At 50.9% G+C, this 16,282-nt stretch overlaps 1 protein-coding gene across 1 annotated transcript in view; it reads left to right on the forward strand.

Annotated features, from left to right (window-relative positions):
* Positions 1-5,843, forward strand: part of Ttll11 (tubulin tyrosine ligase like 11) — a 231,797-nt gene extending 225,954 nt beyond the window's left edge. Inside the window, exon 9 of the mRNA XM_076843150.1 lies at positions 5,551-5,843. Within this exon, the coding sequence (XP_076699265.1) occupies positions 5,551-5,843 (293 nt within the window). The remainder of the gene's footprint in view (positions 1-5,550) is intronic.
* The last annotated feature ends 10,439 nt before the right edge of the window (positions 5,844-16,282 follow it).

Genomic DNA, 16,282 nt, shown 5'->3' on the forward strand with positions numbered 1-16,282 from the left:
TTTTGCCAAATTGCTTTTTAAAAGTCCAGAGCAATTGCTGCCTCGCGGTTCCTATTCTTTTACACTTTTGTTGGTTCAGTGAGTCAGCAGTTGCCCCCGGCTTCGGTGGGACGGGATGTTCTTGCTCCCACTTACCTGTCCATGTGCTTTGTCCATCATGGTGCTCCATAGGTTTTAAGAATTTTTAACATGAAATTAATTACCAAGCACATCTTTATTAAAGAAAAACAACAATCCAGATTCCTGGGGTTTTATTGTTAGGAAATAAATGAATTGGAAATAAAAACAATGACATACCAACTGTTCATTATAATATTCTCAATAAGAGAGAACAAATAGGAACAGCCTTAGTTCCTATAGGGAGAGGTGAAGAAATTATGTGCCTGGCAAAAAATTTGATAGCGCATTTGTTTGTTTGAAATGAGATCTTGCCACATTGCCCAGGCTGGTCTCAGGCTGCTGACCTCCAGCAGTTGTCTGCCTCAGCCTCCCAGGAGGCTGGGACCACAGCCGATTGACACACACCCAGCTCTGATGGAATATTATGCAATCGTTACAGTAATGGCGATGAAGCCTGCACAGAAACCCACAAAAATGTGAACTGTTGTAAGCCAGATAAAATGCTGTGCGTGTGTTGTTACCACAACTGGGTGAAAGCGCATCCTCCAGTGGACAGAAAGAGGTAGAAGGGCAGGTGACTGGCACACCTGTGTTCTAGAGGGGGGCCAGCGACTGAGCTTCTCCACAGACCCCACTAATATGCCCACTGTGTTCTGTAATAAGTAATGAGAAGGCAGGAGAAAGACCCGGATCCTCCTGATAGAAGGTATTCACTATCTGGGAAGGCTCTAGAAAAGACTGGAACCCCCAGTCAGGTGAGAATTGCCCTCTTGCCCCATCCTGACTCGCTTCTTTGGTGGAAATCCCAGCAACCTGATCCTGAACCCAAACTCAGCTTATTCTGCGTGTGCTGGCTCCCCTGGGTTCTCCTCCTCCCTCCCGCCTCCTCGGAGCCCTGGAAAGACTCAGATCTCTGAAGCTCGCTGAATGCTGGCCTGGGTCAGGCCACTGTTTCCTGGGCCGCTGATGAAATGGGGACCAAAGCCAGTCTCAGAGGTGCAGCCTCTTGGAGGGGGCCCTCTGCTCGGCGTGTACAGTTTGTGTGGGACCCTCTTCCCAGCCCTCGTGGCCCCCCGCACCTGCTGGGACACACTCCACAGGGCTGGGCAAAGGGCACAGGGCTGCGGGCAGTGGAGACGGCCTGTCTTCCCAGCCCCTGGCCCCAGAAATGCGTGGGCTGATTTCTTTCAGCTTCTATGTGGGGGATGGGGTGTCATGCAGGTTAAGGGTGCTGTGAGCTCATCGGCGGACCTGGAGCCTGGTCTTGTTTTTTTCTATTACTGTGACTTGGAATCTCATGTGTCACCAGCCCTTTGATAAGACAAAGATGCCTGGCACAGATTCCAAGATAATGACGGTGGCCTGGCTGGTTGGCCAGGTTCAAAGGTCCTGAGGCACAAATGGCCTGTGGGAAGGCTCTGAGCCACCACTGCCTGACTTAAACAGAGAGGGGTCCCTTCACCTAGCTGGCATATTGGGCTGTGCTCTTCATAAGATTCCATTTGAGAAAAAATTAAAAAATAAAAAAAGCACCCCTCACAGGTTTCTATCAGTGTAGAAGATGTAGTTCAAGATCACGGACAAGAAAATGTGATGGGGCCGTTGGAGACTCCAGAGGGACTCCAGAGGCTGGCCCCGCTCACTTCCTCTGGCACTGACCCCAGCCCCTGAGTGCTGCAGCCCCCAGGAGTCTGCTCCAGCCGGCCCCTCCCTGCCCTGCTGCAGGCGCCCCCAGTTGTGTTGTTACCAACTGCTACGGTGTCTTGCCATGTCCCTGTCCTTCGCCCAGCATGCCTCTGCCCATCCAGTTCCTCCCCACTCTTCAAGGCCCAACTTGATGTCTCTTCCCCACAAACCTCCCCTGACCCCCAACCCCAGACCTTCTCAGTCTTTGCTTGGGCTATGTCCATCTCGGCCTGTCTGTCCTCTATAACTGCGTTCCTCCCCCATTCTTGGTAAGGATGCTTGGGAAGGTCAATAAGGCAGAGAGTCAGCAATGCACAAGGCCTGGGTTCAAATACCTGTCTGTCTGTAAGTGGTGACTTACTGACGTGAGGCCTGAGGGCAAGTTGTTCATCACTCTGAGCCTCAGTTTCCTCATCTGCACATTAGGAGTTGTAGTGAGGCTCAGGGTCCTGTTTGAGTATATCTGGCCCATGTGAGAATCATTCATGTTTATTACCCTTGGCTGCCTCTTTCTTCCCTTTACTGTGGTCCCCTCACCGCACCCAACTGCCTTATCCAAAGCTTTACTTTCTGGTTTCAGTTACTCACTGTCAATGTCAGTCTGAAACTAGCAAATGGAAAATTCCAGAAGTAAACAGTTCATAAAGTTGTAAATCGTGCACCTGAGGAGAATGATAAAACCCCAGGCTGCCCTGCTCCATCTCACCCGGGCAGGAGTCCTCTCTTTGTCCAGTGTATCCGTGATGCCGTGCTACCCTCCCATTAGTCACCAAGCAGTCATCTCAGTTATCAGGCCAAGTGTCACAGTATTGCTGAGCTTGTGCCTGAGTGACTCTTGTTTACTTAATACTGGCCCCAGAGCACAAGCGTAGTGATAACAAGGGGGCACCAGGGCATAAACAGGGAAGGACAGGGGGACGGTGGTGCTACGTGGCTGTGTGTTGAAACATATCCTCCAAACATAAGGAGGACATGTGGGGAGTGTTATTTAAAACATCTTATCAAAGTTGAATATATTCACAGAAATTTGCATTGCATTTTTTTTCAAAGTGTTACATGCACCTGCCTTCAAGTTCAGGTGGCCCAAAGGGTTCATGACTAAAGGTAGCTGTCCCTAGACCCACTTCCCACCACCCCCTGAAAGTGTTTTCACAATTGCATGCATGTTTACTGAAGAAACTCAGAAAATGAAGAAAGCAAAAGACAACGGTGTCATATTTTCAATCCCATTTCCCTCCCTCCCACCCATCTCCTCCTTCCAGATAACCAAATTATGCTTTTTCCCCCACATAAGTCCTCACTGTATTTCTTGCTGAGCATTATAGCTTTAATCACACTCTGCCTTCAATGAAGGGAACAAACGTAACATTAAGTGAAAAGAAGCAGCAAATCCTTGACCCTTTTGCTAATCGGTGTGGCCCAGAGACCAGCAGCCCCTGAGCTATACAAAGCCAACAGCATGCAGTGTCTTTGGCCCCACCCCAGAATCCACATTTTAACAAGATTTTGGTGACTGGGATGCCCACAAAACGCTGCTAAGACTCTTGTAGATCAGAGCTACTCAAAGTTGCAATCCATGAACTGTTTGAACAGTCCTGAACGCGGGTTTGAGCCAGAGTGTAAATAGCACACTGCTTCCTTAATCCAGAAAGACTTGCTACAAAACCCTGTCAGCTGCACTAAGCAATGTGACTGATGAGAAGGGCGATTTACATTCTGCACGGAGCTCCTTATCTTGTCAGGGACCAGGGACCAAGCAGTTCATGAACTTGGCACCTCAGTGGTCCACACTCTTCAGATCACACAGTTGGAAATGTGAGATGGGGACTGAATTTTTTTGGCTTTAAATCCCAGTTTCTTCTACTCCGTGTATCTGACCCTTTACCCAACCGTATACATGTGTATGCACACATGTATGGGTGCACCATGTATGCATGCATGCAACACATATGTGCACATCCCAGGAAAGCCTAGCCCTGAGTTGGTAATTAGGAATCATCTCCTTCCTCTTCTTTCGTCAAAAGTGTTTTTTCCACCAGGGTCACATGCTCATTATCAGCTCTTCCTATCAGGGCCAAGCAGTGCAGGGACTTGCAGCACCTTTTGAATCAAAAGAAGCAGAGCCAAAAAGAGGTTTGGAAAGAAACAAAAACTAACCTGTTTGCTCAGCTCACTCTCAAAGCAAAAACCATTCTTGAATCCCAGGGGTCATATATATTCAGTATCTACAGATTCTGGGCTAGGCTGTGCCCTGTGGTGGCAGGCAGGTGCATAACGTGCTCTCTAGTGGGAAGGGAGAGATTAGGGGAGTCTGAGCCAGTCTCATATAAGTAATATGTTGGCCTTCAGTCTGGCCTGAGTGTCCCCTTCCCAGGGAGCCCAGGGAACCCCATAGATCTAGACCCCAGGGTTCATTTTCGCTAGGATGTAGGAAAGACTAAAAGCTTTTCATGCTGCCCAACTAAGTTTAAAACTTTTGACTTTCCAAGAAGAGTGCAGTGGCACACATCTGTAATCCCAGCAACTCTGGAGACTGAGACAGGAGGATCACATGTTCAAGGCCAGCCTCGGCAACTTTGCAAGGCCCTAAGCAATTTAGCAAGACCCTGTCAAAAAAAAAAAAAATCAAAAGGGCCGGGGATGTGGCTCAGTGATCAAGCACCCCTATGTTCAATCCCCAGTGCCTAAAAAATAAAAATTAAAAATTTTGAGTTTGCAGACGATTCTCTGACTGGGTAACCTTAAGAAGTTATCTAATCTGTCAGTTTCCTCATCTGTAAAGTGGGTATAAAGATATTGGCCTCATGAGGATCGGTGGCAATGTCTGAAAGTGCCTACCTTCAACTCACCCATTCAGTCATCATTCACCCATTACTCATGTACCCGCATGTCTGTATTGAGCACCTTCAGGGTACCTGGTACTGGGAATAATGATGAATGCAGCTCACAGTTCTACAGAGCAGACGGAGAGAATCAAAGAATCACACACATCCCAAGCGAGCTGCAGTCATGCTGCAAATAAAAGTGCAAAAAGCCCTTCCTGGGGGCACAGCTCATCTGGACATAAGGCAGGTTTCACTGAACAGGGTATTTTGAGCTCAGATCCCAAAGATGGGTTTATGAGGCAAAGCAGGGGAAGAAAATTTCAGGAATACAGTGGAGATCACACATCGTACGTTCCGGAATATAATTTTGACCAGACAGAAGGGGTGGTTGAACTTTACTTTTTGAGGTGAATTTTACATCTAGCACAATGTGTAAACCTTAAGGCACAACTGAGTGCATTTGGACAAATGCCCATGCCTGTCTAACCAGTGTCCCTTTGAACATACAGAATTTTGCTGTCAGATTGGGTTTATCTTAATAAATTTCCCCTTAATTAGAAAAGTAAGGGAGCTGGGTGTTAATGAGGACATTTAACTGTAGTGCCCAGGGACAAGGCCTTGGGCTAGGTTTAAATTCAAACCCTACCTCTTTCTACCGAGGCCTCGCCTCTCCTCTGAGACTCGGTTTTTGTGTCTGTATTCAATCTGCTGCACAGGGCTGGTTAAGGGGGGATCTATAAATGGCTAAAGAACCCCGGCCAGTGCCTGGGCCCGGTAGGCACTGTGTTTGGAGTCTGTGGAAGTTTCCAGACTGGCAACTTGGTGGGGAGACAGGCTCTCTCTCACTAGCAGCTTGTACGGGGTGGAGCTTTCCCAGGGCATCTTCGGAGCACCCTGACACTGGTCTCTCTGTCCGCAGGGATGTGTCTGCAGGCGTTTGTAGAAGCTTTCTTTTTTCTGGCCCAGAGGAAGTTCAAGATGCTGCCGCTCCACGAACAGGTGGCCTCGCTGATCGACCTGTGCGAATACCACCTGTCCCTGCTGGACGAGAAGCGCCTGCTGTGCAGCCGGGGTGGCTCTGCAGGGAGCCGTCTCTCCCAAGGCAGCTCGCCCCAGGGCGCCTGCCCTGCAGCCCAGCCTGTGGTGGGCAACCCCCCACTCCGCACCAACGGTGCTAGTAAGTGCTCCTATCCCAGACACACTCTGTCCTGAAGGCCTCTTGTCTGCCCAGGAGAAGTGAGTGCCCTTCAGGGCTGAAGGGAGCCCCTGGGCTCCTGCCTGTGGGGGACACAGGCCGTGGAGGATCCCACCGGAGGTTCCGGTTCGGTCCCCTGTTCTGCTGCACTTCTGCTTTGCAAGGCTGACTCTTGCCCGCCTTTCTCCCCACGCCTCTTGGAGACCCACCCTGTTTTGGAGCCATCAGTGGACATATGACATCTGAAATGTGACAGATGGCACCTTCTATTCTGGGCTCACAGGAAGCACCAACCAGGGCAAATCTGCCGTGCTTGGGGCGGGAGGGTACAGTCACTCCTGACACCGAGAGCCGCGGAGAGGAAGCTGAGACCTAGAGTGTGCGGGAGCCTCCGAGTGCCACTGGTTAAAGTCTGAGAACATCACGTTCATTTCCTACCACCCATTCTCCAAAAAGGAAGTGGAATATCAAGTAGGCCGACACGAACCTCCCACCCCAATCATGTGCTACACGGGTGTAGTTAACAGATTAGCCTCATTTATTTCATTAGCTTGCCTGTTGCTGCAATGTTTGCTTTGTTACTAATTAAGAAATAATTACGATGTAACTAAGTTAGGCTCCTAGAGCCTATGAGGCGGCAGGAGACTCACAGGCCCTTTTGTTTGAGTTTATTTGGCCTTGACCCCAAAGCAGGAATTCCATCTTTAGCCTCCCTGTCCAGATGGTCCTGTGGTCTCAGTGGACCCCTGCAAGGGTGAAGCTCTGGTCCCAAGGACAAGGGCCCCATGTACCCAACACTGTGCTGATAGTTATCAGGAAGGGTAGTGAGATTCAGAGAAAAGACATGAGACCCAGGTGAGAACCAGGGGAAGCAGGATGTATGTGGAGGGAGGTACACTGTGAGGAACAGATTTTCAAGACCCCGTGCCTGCTCTTCTGTACCCTTTGGACAGGACAAATGGAAAGTGAAAGGCCCCAGTAGATAGATGTGTCAGGGCACCCTTGTCATCAGCTGGGGACTGCAAAGAGTCTTTAAAACAGCTCTAGCTTGACACGTCTCCAGGTGGGTCTTCAGAAAGTGCTAGCTTGCCAAAATGGAGAGCAACCTTCAAGCCTAAAACCAACCAAGTACACTGGATTGGGGTTGGGGTAGGAAACAATGAAGCTGAATTTCAGCCACCTGGTTTGGGATGATCTAAAAATGTCAGCACTCACGGTGAGAGATGACCTCTGCACCCCCACCTGCCCATCATATGCAAGCAGGTCACTGCCAGTTCTGGAGCCCCTAGTGCTGGAAGGAGTCCCCTCTTCTGTGGACAGGCCCCTGGGGAAGCCCCGTGTTCTGGAGGACGTGGAATCTTGTCTGTGGCTCTGAGGGAAATGAGGTTGCCATCATGAGAGCCAGCGAGGCTGGGCAGACCCAGAGACCCCTGAGTGCAGAGCTCAGGGTCCCCTGCACGGGGCTGCAGCCCATTCTTAGAAGGGCCCTGGGGATCCACCCCAGCTCTTCTCCCCCAGCCCTGCCTGCCCTCTGGCCCCCTCCTACTGCTGTCCATCAGCTGAGCTCCTGAAGGGCCAGGCTTCCAGGGGGTGTGGAAAGAAGGTGTAAGAAGATGGTCTCAGCCTGGACTCCTTTAGGACAGGTACATCCAAGTCTAAGTCCATGGAGTGTCCAGGGAGGACAATGACTTCCAGAGAACAGACTGATTGGCCCAGTCCGTGCCTTCCACAGGTGCCAGTCTTGCCCCTTTGGTGTCCCTGTCCAGCTTCCTCATGTCTTGTGTGGTGACCTTGCCTGTGCCTGTCCTTCCAGCCCCCAGGGAAATAGGCTCCATTTCCTGTATTCAGGAAAGGAGTCTTGTCCCCTCTGGCCTGGCTGGAAGGGAGCCTACAGTGGGGGCTGCAAGATGCACGGGTTCAGGGCAGTTGTTAGCAAGTGCTGGGCCGTGGGCAGAGCAGGGCCTTCTGGAGAGCAGAGCCGCAGGCCCCAAACAGCCCTCTTTGGTCCCTCTTACTCCTCCTCATGAACTCTGTCTACTCTCCTAGCTCAACCCTCAACTCTTGCCTGGACTTCATTGGTGTCCAGGCTGCTCAGGCCCTCCCACCACCCTCCACCTCTATAGGCTAAGGGCACTGGAGAGCCACAGATGACAAAGCTGTCCCCAGGGAGGCCCTCCCTTCCTATTCATGCCTGGACACCAACCCTCCTGGCCAGGCTCTCCCAGGGCTCTTTGTATCTGTCATTGTCAGACAGGAAGAGAATGTGCCATTTCCCACCCATGGGAAGGTGCCAGCAGGGACCTGCCCTTGTCCCCCCCCCTGCTGCTCCTGCTCCCTTGGCCCTCTGAACAATGGTAAATAATGACCCCCTTCAAGGTCCAGCTATTACCCCACAGCAGTCCCCCATGCAGAAAGAACAGCTCCCATATCCATCTGAGACCCTAGGAAGTCCCTCTGTTACCATGCCCACCCCGGGGGCACAGAGAGAGGCCCCCTGGAGGTGCTTGTTGAAATAGCAGGATACTGAGCAGCCCAAGTGAGGAGGCTCCTTGCCTCCTTGCTCCTTCTCTCCATGGCCTGCAGATGCCCTGCAGAATCTTGGTTTTCTGCGCCTTGCCACGCCTGTTTGCTGAGCACCTCCACATTCCCAGCTGCCTGGTCTTCTCCCCGAGCATGGCAGCCATGCCATAAGCTCCCACCCCACCCTAGTTGACTTTTCTGGCCCTGGGAATCTCTCTGTGTGTCCTGGTTCAGATCTTGGCCCCTATCTCCCCGTCTTCCATCCCTGGAGATGGAGGATGCTGCTCCCCATGGCTCCTCAGTCCAGCAGCCAGCCTGTCTCTCCCCCGACACCAACACGTTTTCGTGCGGGCTGTTTAGTTCAGAGGTCATCCTGCTGGGAGTGCAGACAGTATGGGAGTGGGACCGGACAGGGCCAGGGAGGACTAGACATTTGGAACGGTGTCCTGTGCCTTTCTGGAACCGACTCCCTTTCCTGCGTGAATTAAACAACGTATGTTCAGGGCCTCTCCGTTCACAAAGTCCTTTCATATCCATCTTCTCATTTGATCCAATGACCCAGAGAAGGGTAAGGGTTATCATCACTCTCTTTTCTGATGTCCAGGAGGTCACATGGCTTGTCCAAGGTCTCCAGCCTAGTGAAGGACAGAGCCAGGAATCATACTAAGGACCCTGGCCTCAGAGCCACGTTCTTTCCTCCACCCCATCACGGATCTTGGCCCCATTCAGCAGATGTGGAAAGCCATGTTTCAGAGGACCTGGTGTTTGCCCAGCAAATACGCAGGTGTTGTGAGGGCAAGGGGCTGTCTGACCTTCTCTTGACCTCCTACGCCCTTCAGGAAGGCTCTGCGGGCCACACAGACCAGACAGGAAGAGCTCCAAGCCTTCAGCCACCAAACAGGGACACAATATCCTCTCTCACTTAATCTTGGGAACATTAGGTGAGATAATGGAAAGCATAATAAATGCGAGAGAGTTTTGTAAACCAAAGTGCTACTAAAATGCAATGTCACCTTCAGACTGGCTTCTGGTTTCCTACAAAGTAGAGTGGGACGGAGGTAAAAGCTTCCCTGAATGATGTCCGAAGACAGATGAAGCCAAAGTGGTCAGCTCCTCTCCCCTCCCTCCTCCCCCTCCCTGCATCCCTCATATTTAAAGATAGTCACAGCCTGAAACACAGTCCCTGCTGTTGCTCTGACGTCTGGAATTTTCTTTGTGATTGGCACCGTGTTAACTCCAAAATAGCTTAATTTTTTTTTTCTTACATTTCTTGACTAATGTCCTAAACCTCCTCGTCCCTGTAATTGAGACCTTCAGCATTCAAGCACCTTTTCTCCAAGTTCAGAAGTGATGAACTCTCCCATCAGGGAGCTGGCACTCCCAGGGTCCGAGAGAGCTGTGTCCGCTCAGTGAGGGGGTCCACCACAGTGTGTTTTAACCTAAAACCCACCTTGCTGAGACTGGTATTTTTTGTCAGTCTCCTATTTAGTTTGATGAATGCAAGAGAAATTTTCCCACATGGCATATAAATTTTTTCCTTACAAAATAAGCCCATTTTTTCCTGTTTGCAGAGACAAAGGAACTCCACAGAATAGTCAGCGTGTTCCATTGCCTTCGTCTCTTGTAACCAACCTTCTTAAGTAACTAGAAAAACCATACAGCATTTCTCTCTCTCTCTCTCTCTCTCTCTCTCTCTCTCTCTCTCTCACACACACACACACACACACACACACACACACCATGAGTTTGGGTATAAAATGGTAAAACCACCCATGTTACCCTCATTTCTGGCAATTTGCTCCTGAGTCTGATTTAAAGAACACAGGAAGACGGGCTCTGTGCAGCCCCAGGCCGCTCAGCAAGAGGCTCCTGGGAGGCACTTCCTCCAACATGAAGGGAAGTGTTTGCTGAGATTCCAACCAGGTTTATCTTCCTGGCCCCTGGACATGGCTCCTCACTCTGGCTCCCCCAGGACCCACCCAGACTTCAGGGATATTTTTCCCTTCAGAACATCTTGCATCAGAAGGAGGAATCTCAAAGGAGGCCGTGAACTGTTCTAGAAGGACGGAGGGCTTTGGAGCCAGACCTGAGTCTGATTTTGCTCTGCCTGTTACCCTCTCCACGAGTGAATCATGGACCAGTGGCTTCCCCTCCCTGACCCCTGTTCCTTGCCTGTGCAGCGGAGATCATGTCATTACGGATGCCAGCAACCTGGTGGGGGACTTGGCACCTGGGAAGTGTCTTCTAAACGTCTGTTGAGAAAAGGCCTGGTCTGCATATGCTGAAGCCCAGGCATGTGGGGAACACTGCTGCTGCCCCATCAGCCCCGGCTCGGAGGAGGCTCCTGCGGGTCTGGCAAGACCCCATGGGCTCAAGCCCTCCTCCCCGGAGCCCAGCTCTGCCTCCGAGAAGCTGCTGCTCCTGCCTCTTAAAAGCCCTTTAAAAATTCTTTATTAAATTTTCATGGCGCATGAAGTCAAGGTTCTGTTACTTGGCCTCAGTTGTCTTGGTAACTTCGTAAAATGCAATAATAAGACGAAGCTGAGTGTTGCTAACCACAGGCTCATTGTATAAATGGCTGCGGAGTATTGACAGTTTCTTCTGCATGATAATCTCTGACAGCAAATCCACCGGGGTGGACAGTGCTTGTTCATTTTGGGTCAACTGGTGAGAAAAGGGCACCTTTTAATTTTTTCTCCCCTCACAGTCAATGTTTGCCTGGGAAGCTAACTATTGCCTCAAGGAGGAGACCTGGGGGAGCGAGAGGGAGGAGTTTGGGAAATCTTGCAACCTTTGATCCTCTCTCAAAAACTTGGAAGGGCCTGCCCCTAGAGCAAGGCCACATGTCAGAGACTGTGGCAGAGACACCTGTCCCTGGGAGAAAGGACGACCCTTGTGGCTCCGGGTGTGTGGCAGTCACTGTGTGGACTTGGGCTAAGCAGGTGTGCTCTGTAAGTTTTGGTCCCACTAGGGCTGCACCACCGAGGCCCCTCCCGGTGCTGCTGGTGCACCTGGGCTCTGTCCCCAGGAGCAGAGACTTCACCCCCTCCCAACGCCTCCTCCCCCTCAGCCCTCTGGGAGCGACATATGTTCACTCTGAATATTTCCCAGACTCTGGACCACCCGGTGGTAAGTGGAAAGCAGATGGCCTGGAGTTAAAAATAAAGTGAGACCCCAGCTCCCTGGAAAGCCCCACCCCCCTGTGGCATCAGAGACATGCACGTTTCACACAGTCCTGCGTGGTGGGAAGCCACCTAGGCAGACACCTCCTTGGGTTCCTCGTGGTTGTCATTTTATGAAATATTCAGATCCTCTCCGGGCCTCGTGCCTCTCCTCTGTGTGCCAGCCGTTCAGTCCTGGGTTCCTGTGTCCAGATCGTGGCTCTGCGGTGTGGAAGAGCTGTCATCCCGCTGTCTGCGGCAGAAGCCTACATTTGCCTGCCAGGAGTCCCAGAGCCAGGCAGGGAGGAGGCAGCCACAGCAGCCTGCGAGTTCACCCTGCCTCAGCCCTCTGCCTCCAGGACAGGTGTGTCTTTGGGGATTGAGTGGAGATGGTTGAGTCCAGAAGGGCCCTTGCACCCTGCTGCCGCCCACAGGAGCCCTGGGCATTATTAGGTGGTGGCCCTCAGGGTCCGGCCCCACCTCTGCCTTGAACCCAAGCAGCTCCAGCTCCCCTCCAGGGGTGAAGGGCTTCAGGGTAAGACAGGACTGCAGTGAGGCCTCTCCATTTGACAAATGAGGCAAGGGAAGCCCAGAGGGCCCAAGGCCCTTGTCCCTGTGCCCAGCAAGGAAGGGACAGGAGTGAAGGCCTCTTCAGTGAAGGATTCTGTTTCACTCTGATCACAGGAAGCAGCCAAAGTCAGCACCAGCCCTCAGCCATGGCTCCATCAAACACTCACTACAGAGGGAGCCCAGGGGGCTCAGCTCCGGGGCTTCACAGCAGGATTCCACTCTTACCTGATTTGTCTGTTTGGATTGCACTTAAGGCAGAAGTCTCAAATGCTATCTTCATCTTTCCAACTTTTTACCTGTGAGATAAATGACAGGGTTTTTTTACAAAGCTGGGAGCCCAGGAAAATTTAATTCTCCAAGGTCATGACCACCAAGCACTTCTCCCAGCCACCTGAGCCCAGCCACGATCCTGGGCACTGCCTGAGCCACTGTGGCTCGTAATGTTGGGTGTATCATGCTGGCCATGGTGCAAGACTCTGGGCCAGTCCACTCCAGGGCTCAAGAGAGGAGCTGGCACCCCAGATTGTATTGGCATCAATCCACTTAGGCTGCCATAACAAAGTGCCATAAATTGGGTGGCTTATAAATAACAGAAATTTATTTCTTCCAGTTTGGGAAGATGGAAGTCCAAGATCAGTATGCCAGCATGCTCAGGTTCCCATGAGGGCCCTCTTCTAGGTTGCAGACTGGCATCTTCTCGCTGTATCCTTCTCTGGCAGAAAGAGAGCAAGAGAGCTCTCTGGCTCTCTGGGGTCTCTATTATAAGGGCATGAATCTCCACCCCCTGACCTAATCACAGAGGCTCCACCTCCTAATACCATCTCTGGGGGTGAGGAGTTCATCAAATTAATGGGGAGGAGAGGCAAACATTTAGTCCATTGCAACTGGCTTTTCTCACTCCAGTAGGAACTTGGAGACCAGCGCTGAGCTTACCTCTTGCTTAACTCTGATCGAGAGACACTGGTTGTGCTGGCAGAAAACAGGGCCCAGACTGATGGGCAGAAGCACAGGCATGGCCCAAAGAGGCCATCGGAAGCCCCCATGTATCTGAAGCCTCTGGCTTTAACTTTAGAAGTCCTGTGAATAATGCACTCTACTCCATATCATATACTTATTTTAGTTAGGTAGGTTAAGCTCTGCTGAGATAATAAATAAACTGAACCAGCAGAGGTTTGTTTCTTGTTCATGCAGATGTTGCCACAGGTCAAGTGGCCCTCCAGGATGATTCTCCTCCACTTGGCTCCAGCTGCTTCCAGCCCGCATTCTTCCATGTCCGTGGCCTCCAGTTGCCTCAGCAAAGAAAGGACAGAGGATGACAGGGTGCTTGCTCAGAGTGCAGCCAACCCCACCTCTATCCACACACCCTTGGCCAGAATGCTGCCACCTAGCCTGTACCAAGATGCTGGTACAGGGGTATGTGTCCTCCATACCCCAGGAGAAAAGAATGGAATGGGACTGGGTGATCACAAAGATAATATTGTTTTGCCACTATACATATTTCTCTTTTTTAACAATATCTTTATTTTTTTTAATTTTATGTGGTGCTGAGGATCGAACCCAGCGCCTCATGCATGGTAGAGGAGCGCTCTACCTCTGAGCCACAACCCCAGCCCCACATATTTCTTTTAATATAATTGTTTCTCTCCCTTTTAATCTTCAAGTAAAATGGCTGCTCCAAGAAAAGAGCTATGTTTATCATTTGGCTGCTCAGAGCACCCCCAACACACACAGCCATTCTGGGTATCCACAGGGACTGGTTCTAGGATTCCCTGAGGGTGCCAGAATCACCTACCACACCTTTTCCCAGACTAAAATAGGACATGTGCTCACACATTTATATGACCCACAGCTGGAGAGAAACACAGAAATGCACCCATAGATACCCCCTCGAATCCCAAGGGGCAGCTGTACCCGCCCACACCAACACATGGCACAACCCTCAGCCAGTACACTCTTCTCTTGGTATCCGCGTGGATTGGTTCCAGGGCCCCCCACTGATACCACAATTTGATATAACATAGTGCGGTGCTGGGAATAGCTTCTACATATCCTCCTTATACCTTAAATGATCTCTAGCTGGGCGCGATGGTGCACACTTGTAATCCCAGTAACTCGGGAGTCTGAGGCAGGAGAATCACAGGTTTGAGGCCCATCTCAGCAATTTAGTGAGGCCCTGTCTCAAAATAAAAAAATGAAAATTCTGGGGATGTGTCTCAGTAGTAAGGCGCACATGGATTCCATCCCTAGTACTAGTATTATATATTATTTATATATATATAATCTCTAGATCTCTTATAATAATTAATATGACAAATGCTATGGAAATGGTTGTTACACTGTACTGTTTAGGGACTAGGAATGAGGGAAAAAAAGGGGGCGACTTGTTTGGTAAAGGATGCTGTTATTTGTGGGGATATTTTTGATCCTCTGTTGGTTGACTCCTCAGAGGCAGAATCCATGCATCATGCATCCCGAGAGCTAACTGTGCCCATCACCCAATTTACAGAGGGAAGGAAGCACTCGACATTACTGCAGGTCAGAAAGTCCCTCCACTCCAACCACCCGAAGCCACCAACATGTGAGCACACAAACATCAGCACGTCCAGAGCATCTACCCCAAAGTCCAGGCTCCCGACCCCCAGTCAGGAAAGAGGCTGCCTACAGGGATGCAGGTTTCAATTCAGGGTCCCCAAACACCACTCTTCAATTCTTGGTCTGTGCTCACACACAGTATGAAGTGGCTCCTAACAGCAGGGGAGGGGACAAAAGTAGTGGTAAGAGAGGGGTCTAAGCACAGGGGCAAAAGCCCTCTATCTCGTACCTGGTCCTGTACATGCTCTGGTTTTTCATTTCCCGTTATTTCTTGAACATTACTTCAGGCACCATGGAAGCGGGCCTCAGATTTTGTTTTTGAGACAGGTCTTGTTATGTTGCCCAGGTTGGTTCCAACTCCTGGGCTCAAGTGGTCCTCCTGCCTCAGCCTCCCAAGTAGCTGTGACTCCAGGTGTGCACCACCACGCCCAGCCAGGGCCTCAGTTTTTAATGACACCTTAGTGTGCCACCGTACCATACACTGTGATTGCTTCTAGTTGACTTTGTGGATGGATTCAGATCATTTCCAGTTTCCTGTTACTATACAAAGCATCGCAGGGACAGTTGCTGCACATGCATCTTTATGTGTGTGGACCATGTTGTCCTGGAGGATGAATTACTAGGTCAAAGTGTACACGCATTTTATTTTCTTTTTTGTGTGGTGCTGGGGATTAAGCCTGGGGTCTCACACAGGCTAGGAGAATGCTCTACCACCGAGAGACAGCCCCACCCCTGTGCATTTTAAATTGGGGAGCTCAATTGTCCTCAAAGAGGTTGGACCTGTTTTCAGCTCCACCAGCAATGTAGTATGGGAGAGGGCCAGTTCCCCGTCTTCTCCTGCACGGTGTATTGTCAGAACGTTAACTTTTGCCAATTGATGGATGAAAAACATGGCATCATCTCATTATAGATTTAATTTTCACATCTCGTGTTGTGAATGCGGCCAAGACTCTTTTGTGTGTGCTTAAAAGCCATTAGTGTTTCCTTTCTCTGTGAACTGGCTGCTCATCCTCTTGCTCATTTTCCTCCTGATCTTCTTGTTGATTTGTAGCATCTCTTTACAGATGAAAAGAATTGGACTTGTGTCATAGTTTTGCAAAATCTGTATTCTGCATGGGCCTTTGTCTGGAGCCAACTGTCTCCCTGCCTCCTTCCCACTCTCCAAAAGCTGCAGTGGCCTTTCTGATCCACCAAGCTGATCACGTCCTGCCCCCCTGCCTCCACCAGGACCCAGCTCGACTCCTCACCCTGTTTGGGGTGCTTCTCACTTGGGACCCAGCTCCCCCACAGTCCACATAAAGTTGTGCTCCTCACAGGAAGTCAGTGACACACTGGGAAGACTCTAAGTGGCGCCCCCTGCAGGGGAACCCGGGGCAGTCCTGCTGAGTTCCACAACCCTCAGTTCCCCGCTCCTCCCGTGTTCCACCATTCCACAAATGCCCCTTGCTCCCCCATCTCTCCAGTGCTAGGTCTAGTCACATCCTTTTTCCCCTAATGTCCCTCTCTCCTGTGGGCCTGGTGAGTTTCTGACTCACCCAGCAGTCAATGGTCATTTCCTCTGCAGGGCCCACCCTGCTCTCTCAGGCTGGCTTCCTCTGCCTTGGAACTGTCTC

The sequence above is a fragment of the Callospermophilus lateralis genome, chromosome 2 (assembly GCF_048772815.1).
Source record: "Callospermophilus lateralis isolate mCalLat2 chromosome 2, mCalLat2.hap1, whole genome shotgun sequence".
In the NCBI taxonomy this organism is placed as follows: Eukaryota; Metazoa; Chordata; class Mammalia; order Rodentia; family Sciuridae; genus Callospermophilus; species Callospermophilus lateralis.